Source organism: Equus asinus, chromosome 2 (assembly GCF_041296235.1).
Source record: "Equus asinus isolate D_3611 breed Donkey chromosome 2, EquAss-T2T_v2, whole genome shotgun sequence".
Classification (NCBI taxonomy): Eukaryota; Metazoa; Chordata; class Mammalia; order Perissodactyla; family Equidae; genus Equus; species Equus asinus.
Genome location: NC_091791.1, coordinates 74,003,751 through 74,022,288, shown reverse-complemented (window position 1 = coordinate 74,022,288; position 18,538 = coordinate 74,003,751). Strand labels below are relative to the sequence as shown.

The following is an 18,538-nucleotide window of genomic DNA, read 5'->3' as shown; positions in this document are numbered from 1 at the left end:
TTGCTGCAAGATTAGTAAGAAAACTGCGGCGAGAGGCAGCAAAGTTGGGTTCAGGAGCGGGGGTTTGCACCAAAAAACTCAGGTCGGTAGGCCAGTAAGAGCAATCCTGTTAAGGGTCTGAGGTGGTCCCAAAGCTCAAGGACTGAAGAGGTGAAAATCGCGGCCCGTCAACGCGAGGCAGCAGTGACCGAGAGTGTCTCTGTGCGTGTGCACGTGAGTGTGCGCGCGCCTCTCCCGGTCCCAGGCAGCCACCTGTCACTCACGGGGGTGGAGGGGCAGCAGCGGGCGGACGCAGAGGGGGCGGGGTGGCGGCCGGGGCGGGGCGCGCCAGGCCGTCCTGGTGGAGGCCCTCCCGCGGCGGCCCTGCCGGCGGAGCCCGGCGTGCTGCAGCCATGGAGACGCAGTAATCCCTCCTCCTGCCCGCTCCCGGCTCCCGCAGCCGCCGCCGATTGGTCGCCCTTTGCTCCCTGACCCCCGAGCCGCCTCCGAGCCGCCGCTTCCTGCTAGGGCGCCGCGCGGCGCTCCCGGCCTGGGCGGAGCTCTGGGCCGAGTGCGCGCCGCCTCGCCGCCCGGAGCCGCCCGCGCCGGAGGAGGAGCCGCCGCGCCTTCCCCTTCCTCCGCTCCTCCCCGCCCGCACCCCCGCGCCCGCCCCGCCAGCACTCGCGAGCAGCGGCGGCCCCGGCCGGTGGCCGAGTCGGGAGAATGCGGCGGCGCTCGCGGATGCTGCTCTGCTTCGCCTTCCTGTGGGTGCTGGGCATCGCCTACTACATGTACTCGGGGGGCGGCTCCGCGCTGGCCGCGGGCGCGGGCGGCGGCGCCGGCAGGAAGGTGAGTGGGGTCCCTGCCCGTCCCGGCCCCCCCGAAACCCCGACTTCTCCAGGCGCCACGGGCCCTCCCGGTGCCGACGCGCCCCCGCCTCGCCGCAGACCCCCTCGCTCCGACGGGGCTGCGGGGACCGAAGGGACTCCCCGCCCCCCCTGCTCTCTTCTGCCCGGACCTCTGCTCGGCCCCCCGACCCCAGCCCGGGCCTCCTAGCCGAGTCTCCAGGGCAGGGGTGCACCCGGCCCCTCCGCGCTCGCCGGGCTTGGGAGGGGGCGACCCGGCGCAGCCCCGCAGGGCTGGGCACCGTGACGCCCTCCTTGTCGCCCCTCGTCCCTCTCCCCACTCTCTTTCCTACGTCATTTAAGTTGGTCCGGCGGCCGGGAGCCCATCCCCTGCGGTGGGAAGTTTAGGGTTAGGGGTGTTGGGAAACACAAAAGGAGGTGGGGAGGAGCCGGGGTAGAGGCGGCTGCCTTCCCTGCGAGAGAAGAATCCAAGTTTCTTTTCAGCCCTTTGATACAGCCGCTGCAGATCCTCACCTCCTTCCCCCTTGTCACCTCGTGGCCGGGAGGGGACTCTGCTCATTACCTCTGGGGGCGGGGGCGCAGCCAGCCCGGTGCCGGATAAAACGGACTCCCCTGGGCCGGTGTAAGCGGTGCCCCTGCGCCCCAAGCGAGGCCGGCCACGGAAAGCGCCCTCCCACCCTTCCTCGCGGCCCCACGTACGCTTTGCCGGTCGGCCAGGCCCCCGCGCTGCCGGACGTGGGCTCTTGCCCTTGGCCTTCCCAGTCCCACGCGCCGTCACGCGGGTATAGTCTCTCTTCTGTGAGTGTGTTTCACAGGCTTCAGGCCCGAGTGATTAGGCCGTGGGACCGTGTAAGCCACTCCGGATGGCCCGGGGTATTCGGGAGGAAGCAGAGCGCCCGGAGGAGCCCGACGGCGCATCCTGTGGCCGTGCGCCAGCCGCGGGAGGGGGCTTCGGGCTGTGCACACGCTGCCCGGCGTGTTTGTGGCTTGTGGTGCTAATAGGCTGTGAAAGCAACGTTATCTTTTCCGAAATCCTGTAGTCCTTATACTGTGAGGTTTAGTGACACTGCACCCCCCCGGAAATTCTGAGTTAATGGAGGTGGACCACGGGTTGGGCTGGAACCAGAGAATGTATCCTGGAATAAGCCTGACGGGACTAACTGTACGCGAACAGATTTAAACCCTGAAGTTGGACGGTAAATGTCAACGCTACTTGAGGTTTGGCTGCTTCAGAGGATTCCTTCCTTCCGTCCTCCCTTCCTTCATTCATCCTTTGATTCTCAGCTGAAGATATTAGATGGACATAGGTGTCTCATTTGATTCTTGGTATTTCATGGGTTTGTTTTCTCTAGAGGGCCAGAAGTGAAAAGTCTTCCCATGTGCTGAATTGGCTTGGTTCTGAGCTGACCATGCACTCTTAGCCCTTTTTTTTTTTTTTTGAGGAAGATTAGCCCTGAGCTAACATCTGCTGCCAATCCTCCTCTTTTTGCTGAGGAAGACTGGCCCTGAGCTAACATCCGTGCCCATCTTCCTCTACTTTATATGTGGGATGCCTGCCACAGCACGGTTTCCCAAGCGGTGCCATGTCCACACCTGGGATCTGAACCAGCAAACCCTGGGCCGCTGAAGCGGAACGTGCGCACTTAACCGCTCTGCCACCAGGCAGGCCCTGGAATTATTTTTAAAACTTTGCTTCTCATTAAACTGTGCTTTGGCCAGTCGACGTAGCCTGGTGTGCTGACGAGGACCGGGCAAAGCTTTCTGCCTTCATGCAGAGAAAACCCAAACAGGCCGCACTTGGTATTTCTCCTTCCTTGATTTGCGCTGTCATTAGTATGGGTGATTAGAAACAGCAACATTATGGCTTTAGCATTTGGAGAGGCTGGTTTCTCCTTTGTGGATTTCAGCTGGTGGATGATTTTTGAGGGGTCTTCCATGTTAACTTCTGAAGTGCGATCCTTAGTATAAGAAAAAATAACCTGGGAACTCCTTGTGACCTCCTGGCACAGAGTCTCAAAGACTCTGTCACAGAGACTCTGTAGGAGAAAATGTGGGAAATGAAGAATTAGACATGGGTTGGTAATTTGGGATCCTGTTCTGTCTGTCAGTGAACCATAAAATTTAATCCTAGCCCTTAGAGAGGTTTAGCGATTTGTTGGTTGAGGAAGAGGTGTGCAGAACAATAGCTTTTGAGATTGTAGTAGATGACCCACTCCCTTAGTGTTGCAGACCCTAATGTGAAGAATAGAAACCCTGACCACGTTTCTGGAGGGGTGCTGTCCTGAATTTCCTGACTTGGAGTATAAAGCTGGATTGTCTTCTTTCTCCTGAATTGTTTCCATGGATTTAGAGACTAGAAAGTCTCTTCAAATTTAGTTCATCTTCATGATAAAAGGAAACACGTAGTTTTTCCAGCTTGTAAAGTATGAACATAAAGATAATGTGGTATGCATGTGAAAGCATAATTTAAATACTAGCTGTAGTTTTTTAGATGTCATTGGACTTATATTTCTTCTCTTGTTTCACACTGTTCAAGTCAAGACTCTAATTCCGTATTTAGCCAATTTCTCTCTGCCCTGATGTTTTCCACAGGGTACCAGGCTTCTGTATTAGGCTTTGGGGAATTGTCTGACAGGAGGCTGACTAGTATTTCTGCTGCTTCAGCAACCCAGTCCTACTCTCACTGTGTGCCCTGCCTGTTAAATAAGTCGTCTCAGGACTGTTATTCTCCATTTGGCAAAACCCAGAAAGCCAACTCACCTCAGATTGCAGATTTAATAAACTAAACAGGAGCAGGTGCTGCAAACCAACTCAGGCATTGCTGTGCAGCTCTGGACTCAAGGCTGAGGTTCCAGGTGTGTGGTCAATCAATTTATGCATCATATTGTTTAAAATTATATCTCATTTACATTTGTATAGATCCCTCCCTTCCCCCACATTGTGCTCTTTCCCCCTAAATTGATGATTTGCACTTCAAGGATGCCTTTCCTTTGAGCATCTTATAATGCTTTAACATTTTAATCCTGTTAAGTCTCCCCTGGGCCTTGGTATGTTGGCAGTGGATGGAGCCACGGAAGAGAGGAAGGAATTTCTGTTGAAATGAACCTGCCTCTGGGTAAAGAATGGCTGTTTAGGATGAAAGGCAAGGGTTTTTCCAGTTTGTGAAGAATGATCGCTACTGAACGAGAACTTGTCAAGCCCAAGACCCCTTGTCTCTGCTTCCCACTTGCTTGGGAGGTGAGGGAAAGCATTAGCTGAAGGACATGACCAAGGGCCCGGGCAGCCTGTTCACTTTCCACCACCTTCCTGGATGCGCGGGCACAAGTGCTGCAGCCCTGCTCTGGGGGTCCCAGGGTGGGAGCTTTGGGCGTGATCTTGTAAATGGCATTCAGGGGGAGGATCTGGGGGAGAAGGGTGGGCCTCTTCTTGGAATGGTGAGGGGCCTCACTTGGCTGGAGCATGTACGTGTGTAGTGAAGGTGAGGATGGAAAAGTGGAGGAGGAGTTTGGGACTAAATTGTAGAGGGCTTCAAATGCCACGCTGACTTGTTGCGTCTTAATTTGGTTGATCATACGGAACCAGTAATGTTTTTTGAGCTGGGTAGTAGACATTCAAATGAAGGGGAATGGCATAAATCCATTTATTGGCACTGAGTAAGACTTAACTTTCTACTCCTTTCTGCTTAGTGACCTTTTCTAATTTACTGTCCCTCTCTGGGCCTCAGTTTCCTCATCTTTACAGTGGGGATAATCATTCTTACCTTGTGGCTGAGACCTAAAAGCCATTAGTAGGTGCTGGCAAATAGTAAGTGCTGAATAAATGGTATCTGGGGGGAAAAAAAGAAAAGCCTAAATATCCCCTGGAAAATATTGTGAACCAGGAATCTTTTTTTTTTTTTTTTTGAGGAAGATTAGCCCTGAGCTAAGTACTGCCAATCCTCGTCTTTTTGCTGAGGAAGCCTGGCCCTGAGCTAGCATCCGTGCCCATCTTCCTCCACTTTATACGTGGGACGCCTACCACAGCATGGCGTGCCAAGCAGTGCCATGTCCACACCCGGAATCTGAATGGGCAAACCACAGGCCTCCGAGAAGTGGAACGTGTGCACTTAACCGCTGCGCCACCGAGCCAGCCCCAAACTGGCCCCGAACCAGGAATCTTAAGTGTTGTTGTGGTCTCTGGAAAATTATTGGTGTTTTTACTTTTGTGTCCTTCATCCATTTCTCCAAGATTGATTTGGTTGTTCATTTGGGCTTGCACTATGAACCTTGAATGACATTAAAGACTACCTTTTGGGAAAGTGGTTCAGACAGCATGCCACTTCTCTCATACCTAGCTGTGGTGTCAGAGTGGGGTTCCTGTCAGTGGGCAGCCAGCAGGAAAGTGGCAGAGGACAAACCTTTCTTTGGTAGTTGTGTAAACAAAGTGTTGCTCGTGGACATGTCCCTAAGTGGAGGTTTCCTGTGGTGATGAGGCCAGCCTGCTCCCCACCCAGGCTCTGGGCTCCCCTGCTCCACCACTGCAACCTGGTTTCTCCTGGCAGGAGGGGAGATGGCCGTCATCACTCAAGTGTACATGGTTTGAGGTTGAGCCTGAGGCCAACACACACTTTAATGGGCGTCAGCATATCTCTGAGCATCTCTGTGGGTGGATGCAAAGTGGAGGAGACCCATACCACACCCCGCCACCTATAATCAGTTTGGAGTTTAAAGAAATTTCTTTTGAGATGAGAGTTTGAAGTTGAGGTAGGGACAACAGTAGCAGTGGGAAAGATTGTCCAACCAGAGAATCTGACATGGCATTGTGATATAAACTTTTCTCTAAAAAAATAAACTTTCTCTATTCTGGAGTTATGTTGTGGTTGCCTCCGGGTGCTCAAACATAATGGAAACAGATTGTGACTGATAAACAGCGCAAAAATAATGAGCTCTTCCCTGGACCCTCTAGCAAAAATGATAAAGAAGCTGCTGTACCCAGCACAGAGACCCAGCGTGGAGCGGGGTCAGCCTGCTCATGCTCTGTCAGACCTTGTTGGGGCTGGCAGGGGAGACCCAGGAAGCTGTTAATGTTGTGTGGAGGCTTTCGGCCATCTGTTAAATCCCTTTGGTCTCTCCACCCTCCTGGTGAGTGGTAGGTCTCCTGTTTGGATCAGAGGAAGAGGTGTTTGAAAGGTGGTCAGAAAAATGGTTGGGCAGGGGGAGACATACGTATACATATATAATTTCTTGTTGCTGCCATTCATGTTTCGCAGATCTTTGGGGAGAGGGAAGTCAGTCTGGGAACATGTCCATTTCAAAGCAGGCAGTGCTGTGCTACCTAACTTCTAGTGAATCCAGAGGCAGTTGGTGTAGTGGAAGGAGAGAGCTAGGGGTGAGACTGCCTGGGGCAGAGATGAGGGCACACACAGGGACTGCCTGTGAGGGTCTGGCTGAGATCCCAGGAAGGAGGCAAGGTATTTCTGGGAAAAATCTGTGAAGTCTCCTAGCTGGCCCAGCCAAATTCATGGGATGAGAAAAGAGCCAAACCTTTCCCAAGCCTAATCCCCTTTTTTGTTCTTCTGCTTTTGTCTGCATGAACTGTGTTCTGGAAGCTGTGTTTGCATGGATGATGCCGAGACATCAAGCCAGATGGATGTCCAGGTGGAAACACACCCATACAGCCATGTGACACAGATTAAAATACTGAGATACTTCCCTTATCAGTTGTTAAATAAATGCCACTCCCTCATGACCCCCACCTGCCCTGGTTTTCCCTTGGGATCCATTTTCCATCATCAGCAATGAAAGAGTTGAAACCTCCTACTGCAGGGGCCTCTTGGACCCTGCTTCCGTGCTTGTGTCTCAGAGGTGCTTAAACAGGTTGAGGAGCCAGCCCAGTGGTGCAGTGGTTAAGTTCGCATGTTTCGCTTCAGCGGTGCGGGGTTCTCCAGTTCGGATCCCGGGTGCGGACATGGCACCGCTTGGCAGGCCATGCTGTGGCAGGCATCCCACATATAAAGTAGAGGAAGATGGGCACAGATGTTAGCTCAGGGCCAGTCTTCCTCAGCAAAAGGAGGAAGTTTGGCAGCAGATGTTAGCACAGGGCTAATCTTCCTCAAAAAAAAAAAACCCCAAAACAAAAAAACACGTTGAGCGTCACTCCTGTGAATGTATCACTTGGATCGAAGGAGATGTTGGCCTGGTCTTGCTTCCATGACCTGAAAGATCATCTTTCCCCTTGAGGAAGTCTTTGATTCTGTGTTGCTCTTGGAGATCCTTGTTGCACTATTGTGGCCTTGGATCCTTGCCTCCAGACTGCCTTATTGGTGAGGTTTCTGAAGGAAGACCTTTTGGCACTTCCATAAGCAAGCCCTCCTGGGTGAGTTCCAGGATAGGCTGGGCCTGACGAGAAACTCTCCTCTATTGAGAAGTAGATTGAATGTATTGGTACAAGTGCTGCAGTGGACACTCGTGCCCTCGGAGTAGAACTTGACCTCGCTCTTTTAACCGCTGTGAGGGTTCTCTGGCCTTTGGCCATGTGCTTGACCTTAGGGATTAACCCCAGGTGTGGAGGTGCCAGGACTACCTGTCCAATTTCCTGGTCCAGTCAGGAGAGCCTCCCTCACCTTTCTCCTTTCTGACCATGTGCCCATTTCTAGGGAATAAAAAACTGGGCTCAAGGAGCTGACAAGTCCTTCCCCGTCAGGTCACCTCCTCCTCTCCCATGTCCCTTGCCCTAGGCAGGCGGATCTGTGTTCCTGTTGTCACTCTGCCTCCTGCAGGACTGGGTGAAAACACGAGGCATTTTTGCACTTAGTCATGTCCAGTATCATGGGCCTGGGAAGCATGTGTTGTTTTATACAGATTGGGTCTCTTAGCATGCTGGAATGTGAACGGCTGTGATTCATCAGGGCTGCATTTGGAAAACCAGAAATGGTCACATAGAGTCTCGCTCCTGGGCTTACGTTGGAAAAGCTTTCCCGGGCTTTGGGATCTTGGTGCCCCGTGTCTTCTGGGGCCAGCTGTCATGAAGCAGCAGCTGAGGGGTGGCTGCCTGGGGACATGAAGTGGCCTGCCCTTGGGGTGCCCGCCCTGGTGGATTGTTCCTTTCACCTCTCTGCTCCTAGGAGTGTCTCCCAGGCCCCTCTTGCTGGCCACCCGCTCCTGCCTAGGCTAGTGGCTTTCTGCCTGGTGACTCTTTGGGAGGAGGAATGGGCAGGACAGCTGGGATAGAGTTGCTGAATTTCTAGACCCAAATCAGGACATGTGTTTTGACAGGGACAAGGGTATGTGATGGGTGGTGGTCGCTCTCTTTCAGGGTTTCTCAGCGTCGACACAGTCGACATCTTGAGCTGGATAATCTTGGTGGTGTGGGGCTGCTGCGTGCATTGTAGGATGTTTGCGGCTTCCCCGGCCTCCCCCCACTGGATGCTAGTGGTACCCCTCCCTCAGTTGTAACAACCAACAGTGTCCACAGGTGTTGCCAAGTGTTCCTGGGGCCAGAATCACCCCCGATTGAGAACCGCCGCCGTAGTCAATGTTAACTTTGATTTCTTTTCTTCTCCCTATTTTCTGGTTAGACCTTCATGAAACAGGCCTGCCTGTCTGTGTGGTCTGGGGTGGACTCCTGGGAAAGAGTGTTAACTTAATAGACACTTACTCTGTTAGTGCCCACTGTGTGCCAGGCATGGCTCTGATGCTTCACAGATATTGACTCATTTACTCCTCAATAACAGCTTTTTATTGCTCCCATTTTGCTGCTGAAACTGAAGCACACAGAAGTTAAGTAACTTTACCAAGGTCGCAGAGGCAGTGGGTGGCAGACCCAGGTTTGTCTGGTGGGAGAAATCTCTCTGGGCCTCTGGGTTCATCCACAGCCCAGGGCCCACCGCGGGGGACGTAGCCTGCTCTTGATTCCTGGGCTTGGCATGCCCCTTCCACGCTCTGGCCGTCCCCTTGTTCTGCTGCATTGTGTTGGAACCTTCTTGGAAGGCATTTTGGAGCATATGCAGATGGTAACGCTCTGATGGTAGTGTCAGTCTATTTTACTCTTTTTTCATTTTTACCTTTTGCTCTGTGAAATGTTTTGTGTGTTCTTATCCTTCAGGCCTCTGACTGTCCTGAAGACGGCAGCCCTCAATTCCTCCTCCAGCAGGAGCAGACAGGAGAACAGGCTCTGGTCCCTTTCATTCATTCTTTCAATGAGTGTTTCTTGAGCACCTATGATGTGCAAATTCTCAGTACTTGAGTATTTGGGAATTCACAGGGAGTATAATGCACAGAATCCTTGTGCTTGTGGGACATTCATTCTGGGGGCAGGGAAGTTAGACAAAAATGTGATAGGCAAGTATAAATTATATAGTGTGAGAAAGAGGGCTAAGTGCTTTGGAGAAAATAGGGCAGGTAAGGGGATTAGGAATTGGGTGGAGGCATGGGTTGCAGTGTTAAATGGGTGGCCCTGTAGGCTCAGTGGGGAGGTGAGATTTGAGCAGATTCAAGCCGAGACTCGAAGCAGGTGTCTTTTTGGCTCACTGTGCTTCAAATGCAGCCCTGGTGTCAGCCGTGTCCAGCCTTTTTGGTGATCTCTCTACTTCTTGGTTTCTTTTGCTAAATAAATGAGCCAGTTTTCTTTCCAAAGGTGGTTGTCTTTGGTTTGTGTCAGTGGTGGAGTCTCCTCCATCATGTGGAAATCTCGGCTCTTCTCCTGGTTTCATATGGTGTCTTGGGTGATGTGTATACTCATCCTAGTGAAAATGGTGTTCACACTCCCATGCCCCCTTCTTGCCCCATGGCCCTGGGACTGCTTTAGGTCCCTGCGGGTTAATTTGCTCATTGACTTAGAATGTACTTACGGAACAATCTTGTTGCTTGATTTCTGAGCTGCTCTCTGTGAAGTGCTAAATTGGATTGGGAAAGCACTCACTGTCTGCTGTTAGGCCACCATTAAATCGCATCACACATTTGTGGAACACTTTCCACACACGTTATCATGTAATGAGAAATCCTTGCTGGTCCCTTTGCACCTGCTCCCGCACAGGATTTCCACTGTGATGTCATCTTGGCGAGTTGCTGTGGGTGATGGGGCATTGTTGATTCTCGTCTGCAGGAAACCAGTGGTCAGAAGTCTCCCTGGTACCTGGGCTTTGGAGAGGTTGTTCTTGGCAGTGTGGGTAATGTTGAGGCTCTGTGATCTATAGTATTTGTGGAAGATAAAGTGGACATGTGACTTCATTGTCCACAGCCACTTGAGGGAAGTGGAATGGTGGGAAATTGCAGGTCCTCCTGGCTCTCAAGTGAGAGCATCCGGCTGCTTTTCATAGAGGCCACTGGCATTTATGAGGGGTCTGTTAGATGCTTTATGGGATTATGTACCATGCCTCCAGTGTGTACCTGGATAAAACAACTGGAACATTTACATGGCGGCAAAGAAAAGTTAAGTTTAAAGGCTTCAGACTCAAGAGCAGCTGTTCAGGTTTCCTCCTCTCTGCTTCACAGGCTAGTCCAGGGAGTGAATTCTTTTTCCTGAAAGCCCACTGCTCCAGAAAGATGACACACTTCAATTGAAGGGTCTTTCTTTCTTAGCTGAATCACCCTGTGAGAGCTTGAGGAGCTGATGCAAATTAAAGCCTGTGTTTTGGAGATGCCCATAAATTAAGCACTCTGTTATCAAGATTTGGTAAGTGGGGTGACTCTTGCAGTGGGGGCTTATATGGCTGTCCTGGATGATGAGCTGGTTGGCCCAGCATGGAGTGCCTTCATGTCTCATTGTCTTGGTCTTTCCTGCCTCAAGGGCTTTCCCACTGACCTAGATTTTGAGCTTTTGCTCTGTGACCTTCAAAGGCATATTCCCTTTTCCTCCCGTTCCACCTGCCACCCTCACCCTTCCCTATTCCTCTGTGCCAGTAAGCTCACCCACTTGTTTTTCTTCCTGTCTCACAGTTGGTGATCACTGATTTCCCCCGTGTCTGGAATATACCCTTTTTCATCAAATCTAAGATGCTGTTATTCGTAAAACCATTATTTTATGTACCACTAGGAAAGAAAAAACACTGTCCATTGAACTGTGACACGATGGTTTCTTATCAGTTAACATTTTTATTTTCTACTTATTTAAAGAACACCTTTAGACTTAATTAGACATCGATTTTTCTATTTATCACTCTTGAGCACAGGTCAAAAGGAAAATACACATGAAATACATTGGGTAAGGTGTTCCTAACTTTTTCAGTGTCCACTTTTTGACGCAGAGATGTTAGTGCCTCTTTTCCTCAGACAGAATCATCCTCTGTGCTACCAAAGTCTTTGGTGGATGCAGCATTTCCTTAAATAAAACCTGTAAAAGTGCTAAGAGCCCTTGGTTCTGGGCGCTTAACATAGCTTGGCGATTGTGAAGAGTTAGTCAACTTTGGACTCTTCTGGGGATTTTGCCTAACTCCCCCAGTCACCATCCATTCCTATCCCACTCTATTTGGTTTCTGGGGATTGTGAGTGTTTTATTGTTGTTTCTGGAACTTTCCTACAGGCCACTGACATGCATTCTGAAGACTTCATTGCTAGTGTGTTGTATGTTTGAGTTTGTGCTGGTAATGACAGGTGCATCATGGTCCTTGCCTGGCCCACAGCACCATAAGGTGTCATTCATTGTGAGATGCATCCTAATTTCATGTTAAACTGTGAAAAAAAGTACGTCTTAGAATTGATGAGTTATGGTCTTTCTTTTTCCCGTGTGTCCAATTATTTACCTTTCTGAGAATGCAGCTCCAGGCCTCCTGTCCTTGATAAAGGAAAATAGTAGCCCCTATTGGACTGTGTACATCTGCATCTGTTTGCTCCTGCTTCCCAGAGTCTCTGTGAACAGAAGGACTTCCTACTTACCGTTTTTGAGAGATGAGTAGCTGATGAGCATGAACCCATTCAGAAACATTTTTGAGCATTTTCTATCTACAAGTTCCCCTGCTGAGTGCTGAATGACCAAATATGTATTTCGTATAAATCACAACATCACAGTCAGTAGAGATGTACATCAGCCTCATGCATCTTCTGTAGTTTAGGAATATCCAGTGGTGATTATTTTCAAAGATTGCTTCACACGTTGCCTGAGATCCTGAATTCTCACCTGTGTTACCAGGAAGCTATTCTTACATTTGGTGCCATTTCTTCTGTAAGAATTATCTAAGTTCTTTGGAAGTTGCTCCTTCTGCTGAGCCTTTGGTGGTGGAGTATCAGTTTCGGTGCACGTGAGATCACTGACATTTAGGCAGACTGCTCAGCAGCCCGGAGACCCTGTCACTCAGCAGAGTTTGGTGTAGATGTTTTATTGTGTTGATTGCCTCTTTCTCGTTTGACAGGCACCTGGAGGGCAGACTCCATGTCTCTGTGTTGAGTCTTCTGCCAACTTTGTCACTCCTCCTAGGCAGTGTGGTCCATTAGGAGCTGTGGATGACTTGGGAAGCCATGGTGGGAGACCTCTAATAAATAGTTATTATTCCTTCTTGTTTCTCCAACAGGATGTTATTGCTAAAGCCTCAGATTTTTACATTGTATTTATAAATGAGAGATTTTTTACAAATATACGATACTGTGTATTTTCTGTAAGTTATAATTCCTGATACTTGAAATTCATATCAGCCTTGTGGCCGAAGCACTTTAGAGCCATCGCTCATTATCCCTCATTTCAGCGTGCCTGGAAGCATGTCAGGAGCTGGTTTCTTCCCCATTCACAGAAGTTGTTTCCAGTGGACCCCAAGGTTATGAACTTGCCCCAGGGGTCATGCAGTAGCAGAGTTGGGGCTGGAATTTTAATCTTTCCCTAACTACCTAATACAGGGCTTTGAAAAAAATCTGCTGGGGCTCTCCTGGTCTTCGAGTTGTAGGCCCTGAATCATCAACAAGTTACAAATAGCGGGTTCTTCTCTTGATGCACGACTGCAACTGCAGGCCTGGAAGGTGCTGATTACTGGGGCTGGTGATCTTCTCCTTAACCCTTGTTATTGCAGACTGCTGATGTGGATGAGCGAGGAGGGAAGGCTGCAGTCTGGGTTCTTGGGTGGTCTGTGCTCCAGGCCTGAGGCTGGTATCATGAGAGGGACATAGTTGTGGCCGTCTGGGACTCATGAAGGGGCTCATGGATCATGGAGGCACGTGGGGCCTCATGTGGACATCCCTGCGTAGAGGGCTGCTGAAGCTCATCCTCCCTCTGTACTTCAGTAACTTAGGAGGCCTCGTGCCAGTCTGCCAGTCTATGTCAGTAAATAACATGGGTCAGTAACACTGACCTTGGAAGATGTCTCTCTTGTTTTCAAAAGAAAAGGAAAGTAGGTGAAGTTTCCCCCATCCCTGGGGATAAGATCTGACCTGGCAGATGTCAGTTTTGCAGTAGTGTTTGTACTCAAGACATGGTTTTTAGTTTAAAGAGTTTTTCTCACTGACCAGTAGAGAGCACATGGTGGTGTTTTGCCTGTACTGGCCCCAGAAGGGTATTTCTGATGATCTAGTTTTTCACTCCAGCATTGGAAAGCACTAAGCGTCCTTATCAACTGCATCACAGGTGTTTTAAAGCAAAACTCTCTTCAGTACTGAGAGTTTATTTTGGGTTTCTGCAGAGGGGAGGAGGCTTCTGGGAGAGCTGGTGTGTGCTCGGGGTCTGAGTTGCTTGCAGAGCTCTGAGTCCAGTTGACCCAGGCTCCATGTGGGGCTAGGAGTGATATCCAAGCGGTGGTTGCTCTGCCTTCCTGGCCGCCACTGCGCTGGTGTGTGTGTGAGGGGCCAGTCTCAGCGGTTGCCAGGGCAGCTCAGTACACCCATGTTGGGGCTTCATTGGGGCATTTAGAAGCTGTCTTGCCTGTTCCTGGCTGGGCTTGTGAGTCTGCCAGGAAGAGCCCAGGACGATTGTGTAGGGAAGCCCTAGGCAGGCAGCTGGCTCTGGGGTGACATGGCTGGGGGATGCATGGCACAGGGCTACCAGCCTGGGTTGGAATTTTGGCTTCTCCAGTTAGCTCTGTAAACTCAGGCAAAGTTTCTTAACCCCTCTGTGCCTCAATCTCCTCATTTACCTATTTCACAGCGTTGTTCAATGAAGAGTAAATCATATTGGGACTGGTCCATGTGTAGTAAGCCCCAGCTGCTAGTGGATGTGAACTCTCATGTTATTTGAGCGAGAGGCGCGGGTGCCCCTAACTGAGGGGGCTGCTGTCCTTCGTGGTTGACCCTCATGAGCCCGGGACTCCTGTTCCACCTGCAGCCAGCCTCCCTCTGCCGTGTGTGAGTGAGCCCGCCACTGCCCCAGAAGCACCTCCACCTCCATGGGCCTTGCCTGGGCCCTTTGTCTTAGAAGGGGAGTGAGGATAAGAGGGACTCAAGCAGCCCTTGCTCCTCCTCGGTGAGGAAACTGAGCCTCAGAGAAGGGGGTGAGCTGGTTAGGGTCCCCGGGCAGCCACGGGGAGCATGGGGTGGATCATCGGTCCGCTGGAGGAGGAGGCAGGAAGCTGTAGGCCAGAACCATCTCGCCAGTGTGGTTACCACGAGATTATTGCCCAATTTTACCCCTTAATCTCTTGTAACTTGTCTTTGAAAATTATACCAGGATGTGGTTTTTAACTAGGTGACTATATAATTAATTTTTAAACTCTAATCGGCAATTGATTTTTTTAATATCTTGAGCTGTAATCTGAATACAGCATGTTATTTGAAAACGTTTCCACAAGGTTTTAATTAGTAAAGCTTGTTTCAGTTTCATTAGTTCAGTTTCTGGCTTGCTCTTGAAACTGTGGGTGAGCAACAAGTGGAAGACAAATTAATAATTGTGGCAATGCAACAGAGCCCCCCTGTGAGGGCTGAGGACGGGTTCTGTCAGTTAGCATGGTGTGGGTGTGGTTTCTCTGATGCCTCTAGTTAAGACAACTTGGAACTCCATTGCAGATTAATAGATGTATTGTGTGATGATTTCAAGGAAGAAGAATCCATGTAAAACCCTGCACGTTTGCTATGATAATTCAAAGAGCCTGGCTATGACAAGAGACCCGGTTCAAATCCTGCTTTCCTGCTTATAAGCCTCCGTTTCCTCATCTGTGAAAAGGAAGTTGATGGAAATTAATGAGATGATGGAGATGATGGAGATGCAGTTTAGTGAGGGCTTACCTTTATTTTTATTGGCACATGTGCTCAGTCTCCTTTCCCACAGATGCTTCTGGGGCCGACTCTGGGGAGCCTTCTCTGATGGAGAGGGGCTTACTTGGAGCAGGTGTGTGGGTTGAGGGTGGTGTCGTGGTGTGAATCTTTGGACTAGGATGTAAATTATGTCAGAACCCTGGGGAGGGAAGCTTTCCCTTCCTTTGTGGTCTGTCTCCCTCTCTGGGGCCATATGAAATCACTGTGGACCTGGGAAGCCGCTTGTTTTTGTTTAAGGTGAAGCTGTGGTGCTGAGGCCAGAAGTGTCATGTTTGGGTTAGATTTTAAGATACTGTATTTGGTCAAAGTGCATCTATGTTCCCAGTGTCACCGAGAACGAAGCGGACCTAATGGATTAGTGTGTGTGATGGAGTGAGCTGATAGGCTGTAATTTCATGGGTCTGGCCTCAGGTCCTGCCTTTTCACCTCCACAGACATTCAGGCAGGTCATCTCCTCCCAAGACCGCCAGAGCTGCCCTCACTCCCCACCCCCTGTGAGATCCCCCGGTGCTCCCAGTACCCCTGCAGTGGGCTCTCCTTGGTCCTCCCCTCAGTGGTGAGCAGGGGAGAGTCTGGCTCAGGTATCTCCTGTATTTTCTGCGTTATTTATTTATTCCAGGAATGGAGTGTTGCAACTGTCGGAAGAAGAGTCCTAGTTTCAGAGGTCTCCACACATAGAAATAGTGGACAAAGCCTAGAACCTAGTCATTGCTTATGCTGATACTCAGGAAGCCATATGCACAGAACACACATATGTAAGTGCTAATTAGGCAGCTGGGATGATGGAGAAGGGGAGCCAGGATGATAGAGTTGGGGAGCCAGGCTCAGAAAGCAGGGAGCTAGGCTGAGAGATGACTTTTAAAGTCACCTCCAGGCTCTGATCCTTGCATCACATCGAAATGTTTCAAAATATAGAATCCCCATTTTAAGGCATTGGTCTTTCCTTTCAAAAAGCTGTCTTAGGGGCCAGCCCTGTAGTGTAGTGGTTAAATTTGTGCGCTCTGCTTCCGTGGCCCAGGGTTTGCAGGTTCGGATCCCAGGAGCTGACCTACACACCACTCATTAAGCCATGCTGTCGCAGCATCCCACATGCAAAACAGAGGAGGATTGGCAGAGATGTTAGCTCAGGGCCAATCTTCCTCACCTGCACCCCCCCCCGCCCAAAAAAGTTCTTTTGGCTGTTAAATCATGCCCAGAGAGTATAGAAAGAGATGGTCGGCATCCAGCATTTAGTTTCCTCAGGGTGATAACATTGGGGACGCTACATTTTTGCTCAGAGTCTGGACTGATTGGGACAACTATAACTGCACGTGTGGAAAGTGTTGAAGATCCCCTTGGGCATCTCCTAGCCCTTCCCTGGGGAGGGGCCCTGCTGCTGCGTCCTCTGATCTGTGTCTGAGTAGAGGGATGTGGTGCCTGAGACACATGAAGAGAGGAACCCAAGCTGTCGGTAGACTGGAGTTCTTCTAGACCAGCCTGGATGTTGGGCCTTGTGCCCGTGGGGTGGAGAGTCTGCATCTCTGGGATCTGCTGGTCTAGCAGAGACAAGTGCTCCAGTCTCCTATCATCCCTGGGCCCCCTACCATGTGCTGCTGTTGGCATCTGGGGTCTGCTGAGCACTGCAGTGTGATTTCTATTTGATCGCCTGCATCCTACTGGACTGTGAGCATCTTGAGGGCCAGCACGTGCGTAGCTACCCCCCTTTCTGCCCTCCTGCCTCCCACAGAGATTTAGTAGTATCTTTGGTGTGCCAGGCCTGAGGGAATCCATGGGGAGTGAGGCAGTCATGGGCATGGGAATGTGCAATCTGGGAGGGCTCTGGGGTGGGGGCCAACAAGCCAGTATTGGATAGTGCTGAGTGGAGCTCCAAGGGGGCTCAGATAATCATCAGAAAGGGCCGAGGAAGGGACATTTCTGGGAGAACTGATGACTAGAAGGATCCAGCCATGAAGACGTGGTGGAAGACTGTCCAGGCATGCAGATGATCATGTGCAAAGGTCCTGGGGCCAGAGTGAACTTGGCATGCATGGGCAACCAAAAGCAAAAAGAAGGCTGGAGAAAGGAAGCATAGTGGGCGAGGATGACACAAGGTCAGAGGGCAGTCAGGGCCTGCTAAGCATTTAGGAATTTATTTTTGTGTGTTGTCATATTCTATGGGTGTGGTTCAGTACCCAGCAACTGGTTGGTGCTCCATAAGTTGTGGTGAGTGAGATGAGGCCCAGACTGGTGGGTACTGGTGGAGAGAACAGCTACAACCTGGGCTCGGTCGGTGGGGGGGGGTCTGCTGCTCAGGAACCATGCCACGCTGTTATAGCACTTCCTGGCCCCTGCCAGCACCCTCCCCTGAGCTGGTCTCCTGCTGGGTGACCTAGCTTTGGGTTAGCAATCATTTTGCCCTTTTTTGCAATGAGTTTTCAATCTGTAACAGCTGTGGTCTGGCAGAAGTGGTCAAAGTGGGGAGTCACCATCATTTCTGGGTGCAAATCTGCTTTTCCCCAAGTACACTGTGAACATGGACTTAGAGTAGATGAGAGCCTCTGCCTTTTCTTCTAGAAATGCTGCATTGCCATTGCAGCCGAACGGGCTCAGCTGTATTTGTAAGTTAGGCTATTAAATCATTGTGCCTTAGTCAGTAGAGGTGCTGCTTCACCTCGTCTGAGGAGTGGAGAGAGACTGTGCAGGGATGCTGAGGTAATGGAGAGAGATAATGAGCAATAGAATTAAATAGTTTTTAAGCAGTCTGATCCCTTCAGGCTGTATTTAGAGAAGAGTTTTTCATTATTGACCCTCCTCCCACAATTGGTCATCGCAGAATGGTTGTGCATGTAGATGGTGATCTTCAGACAGTCACCTGGGTTAAAGTGGTTTCTGAGCAGTCTGCTTGTTCAGGGGGCTCACTGCGAGACTCGGGAGTGGCCATCTGATGTTCTTTTATTGCTTACATTCCTGAGTTTTTGGAGCTACTTCTGACTGGTTGTTTTAATACGTTATGCCTTTGATGAACATTTATAAGATGAAACTGTCAATACATCCCTCGCCTCTGGAGTGGAGGGTTGGAGGTGTGGGGCATTGGTCAGATAGGATGAAGGTAGATTTATGTTTGGGAAATGTTGGGGACCTCTGGGCAGTCTTGGAGCCCATGAGATGGGCACATAGTCTATTCACACTTCAGTCCGTGCCCCTAAAGTGATTGGACACTGCTTGCTAAAGGGAGCAAGCTCCTTAATAGCATCTTTTGTATCACAAGCAACCTGTGAAGGGTTTGAAGCCAATCTGCCGAGTTAATGGAGGACACAGGTACCACCAGAAATGCGCCTAGTGGCAGGAGAGGGTTCTGTACACCTTCCTGGAACATAAAGAACCAATGATAGGATTTAACTTCAGGACTTGGTATTCTTAGGGTGCAAGAGAAGGAACTGAGAAAGTTATGTCAACTATTCTGAGACTTTGGAGGTACAGAATAAGGAGACCCTGGGGCCTGGCATCTGGAGTCATTTGAGCAAGAATTGAGTGAGAGTAGATGTGGTGATTAGTGACACAGCACATCACTTC

General features: G+C 50.3%; 1 protein-coding gene across 2 annotated transcripts in view; it reads left to right on the top strand.

Moving 5' to 3' along the window:
* Positions 1-329: 329 nt before the first annotated feature.
* Positions 330-18,538, top strand: part of GALNT2 (polypeptide N-acetylgalactosaminyltransferase 2) — a 199,330-nt gene continuing 181,121 nt past the window's right edge. Inside the window, exon 1 of one of the 2 annotated variants that reach the window (XM_044757699.2) lies at positions 330-828. In XM_044757699.2, coding sequence (XP_044613634.1) covers positions 703-828 — 126 coding nt within the window. In that variant the 5' untranslated portion in view covers positions 330-702. The remainder of the gene's footprint in view (positions 829-18,538) is intronic. The other variant, XM_070491500.1, reaches the window with a different exon arrangement.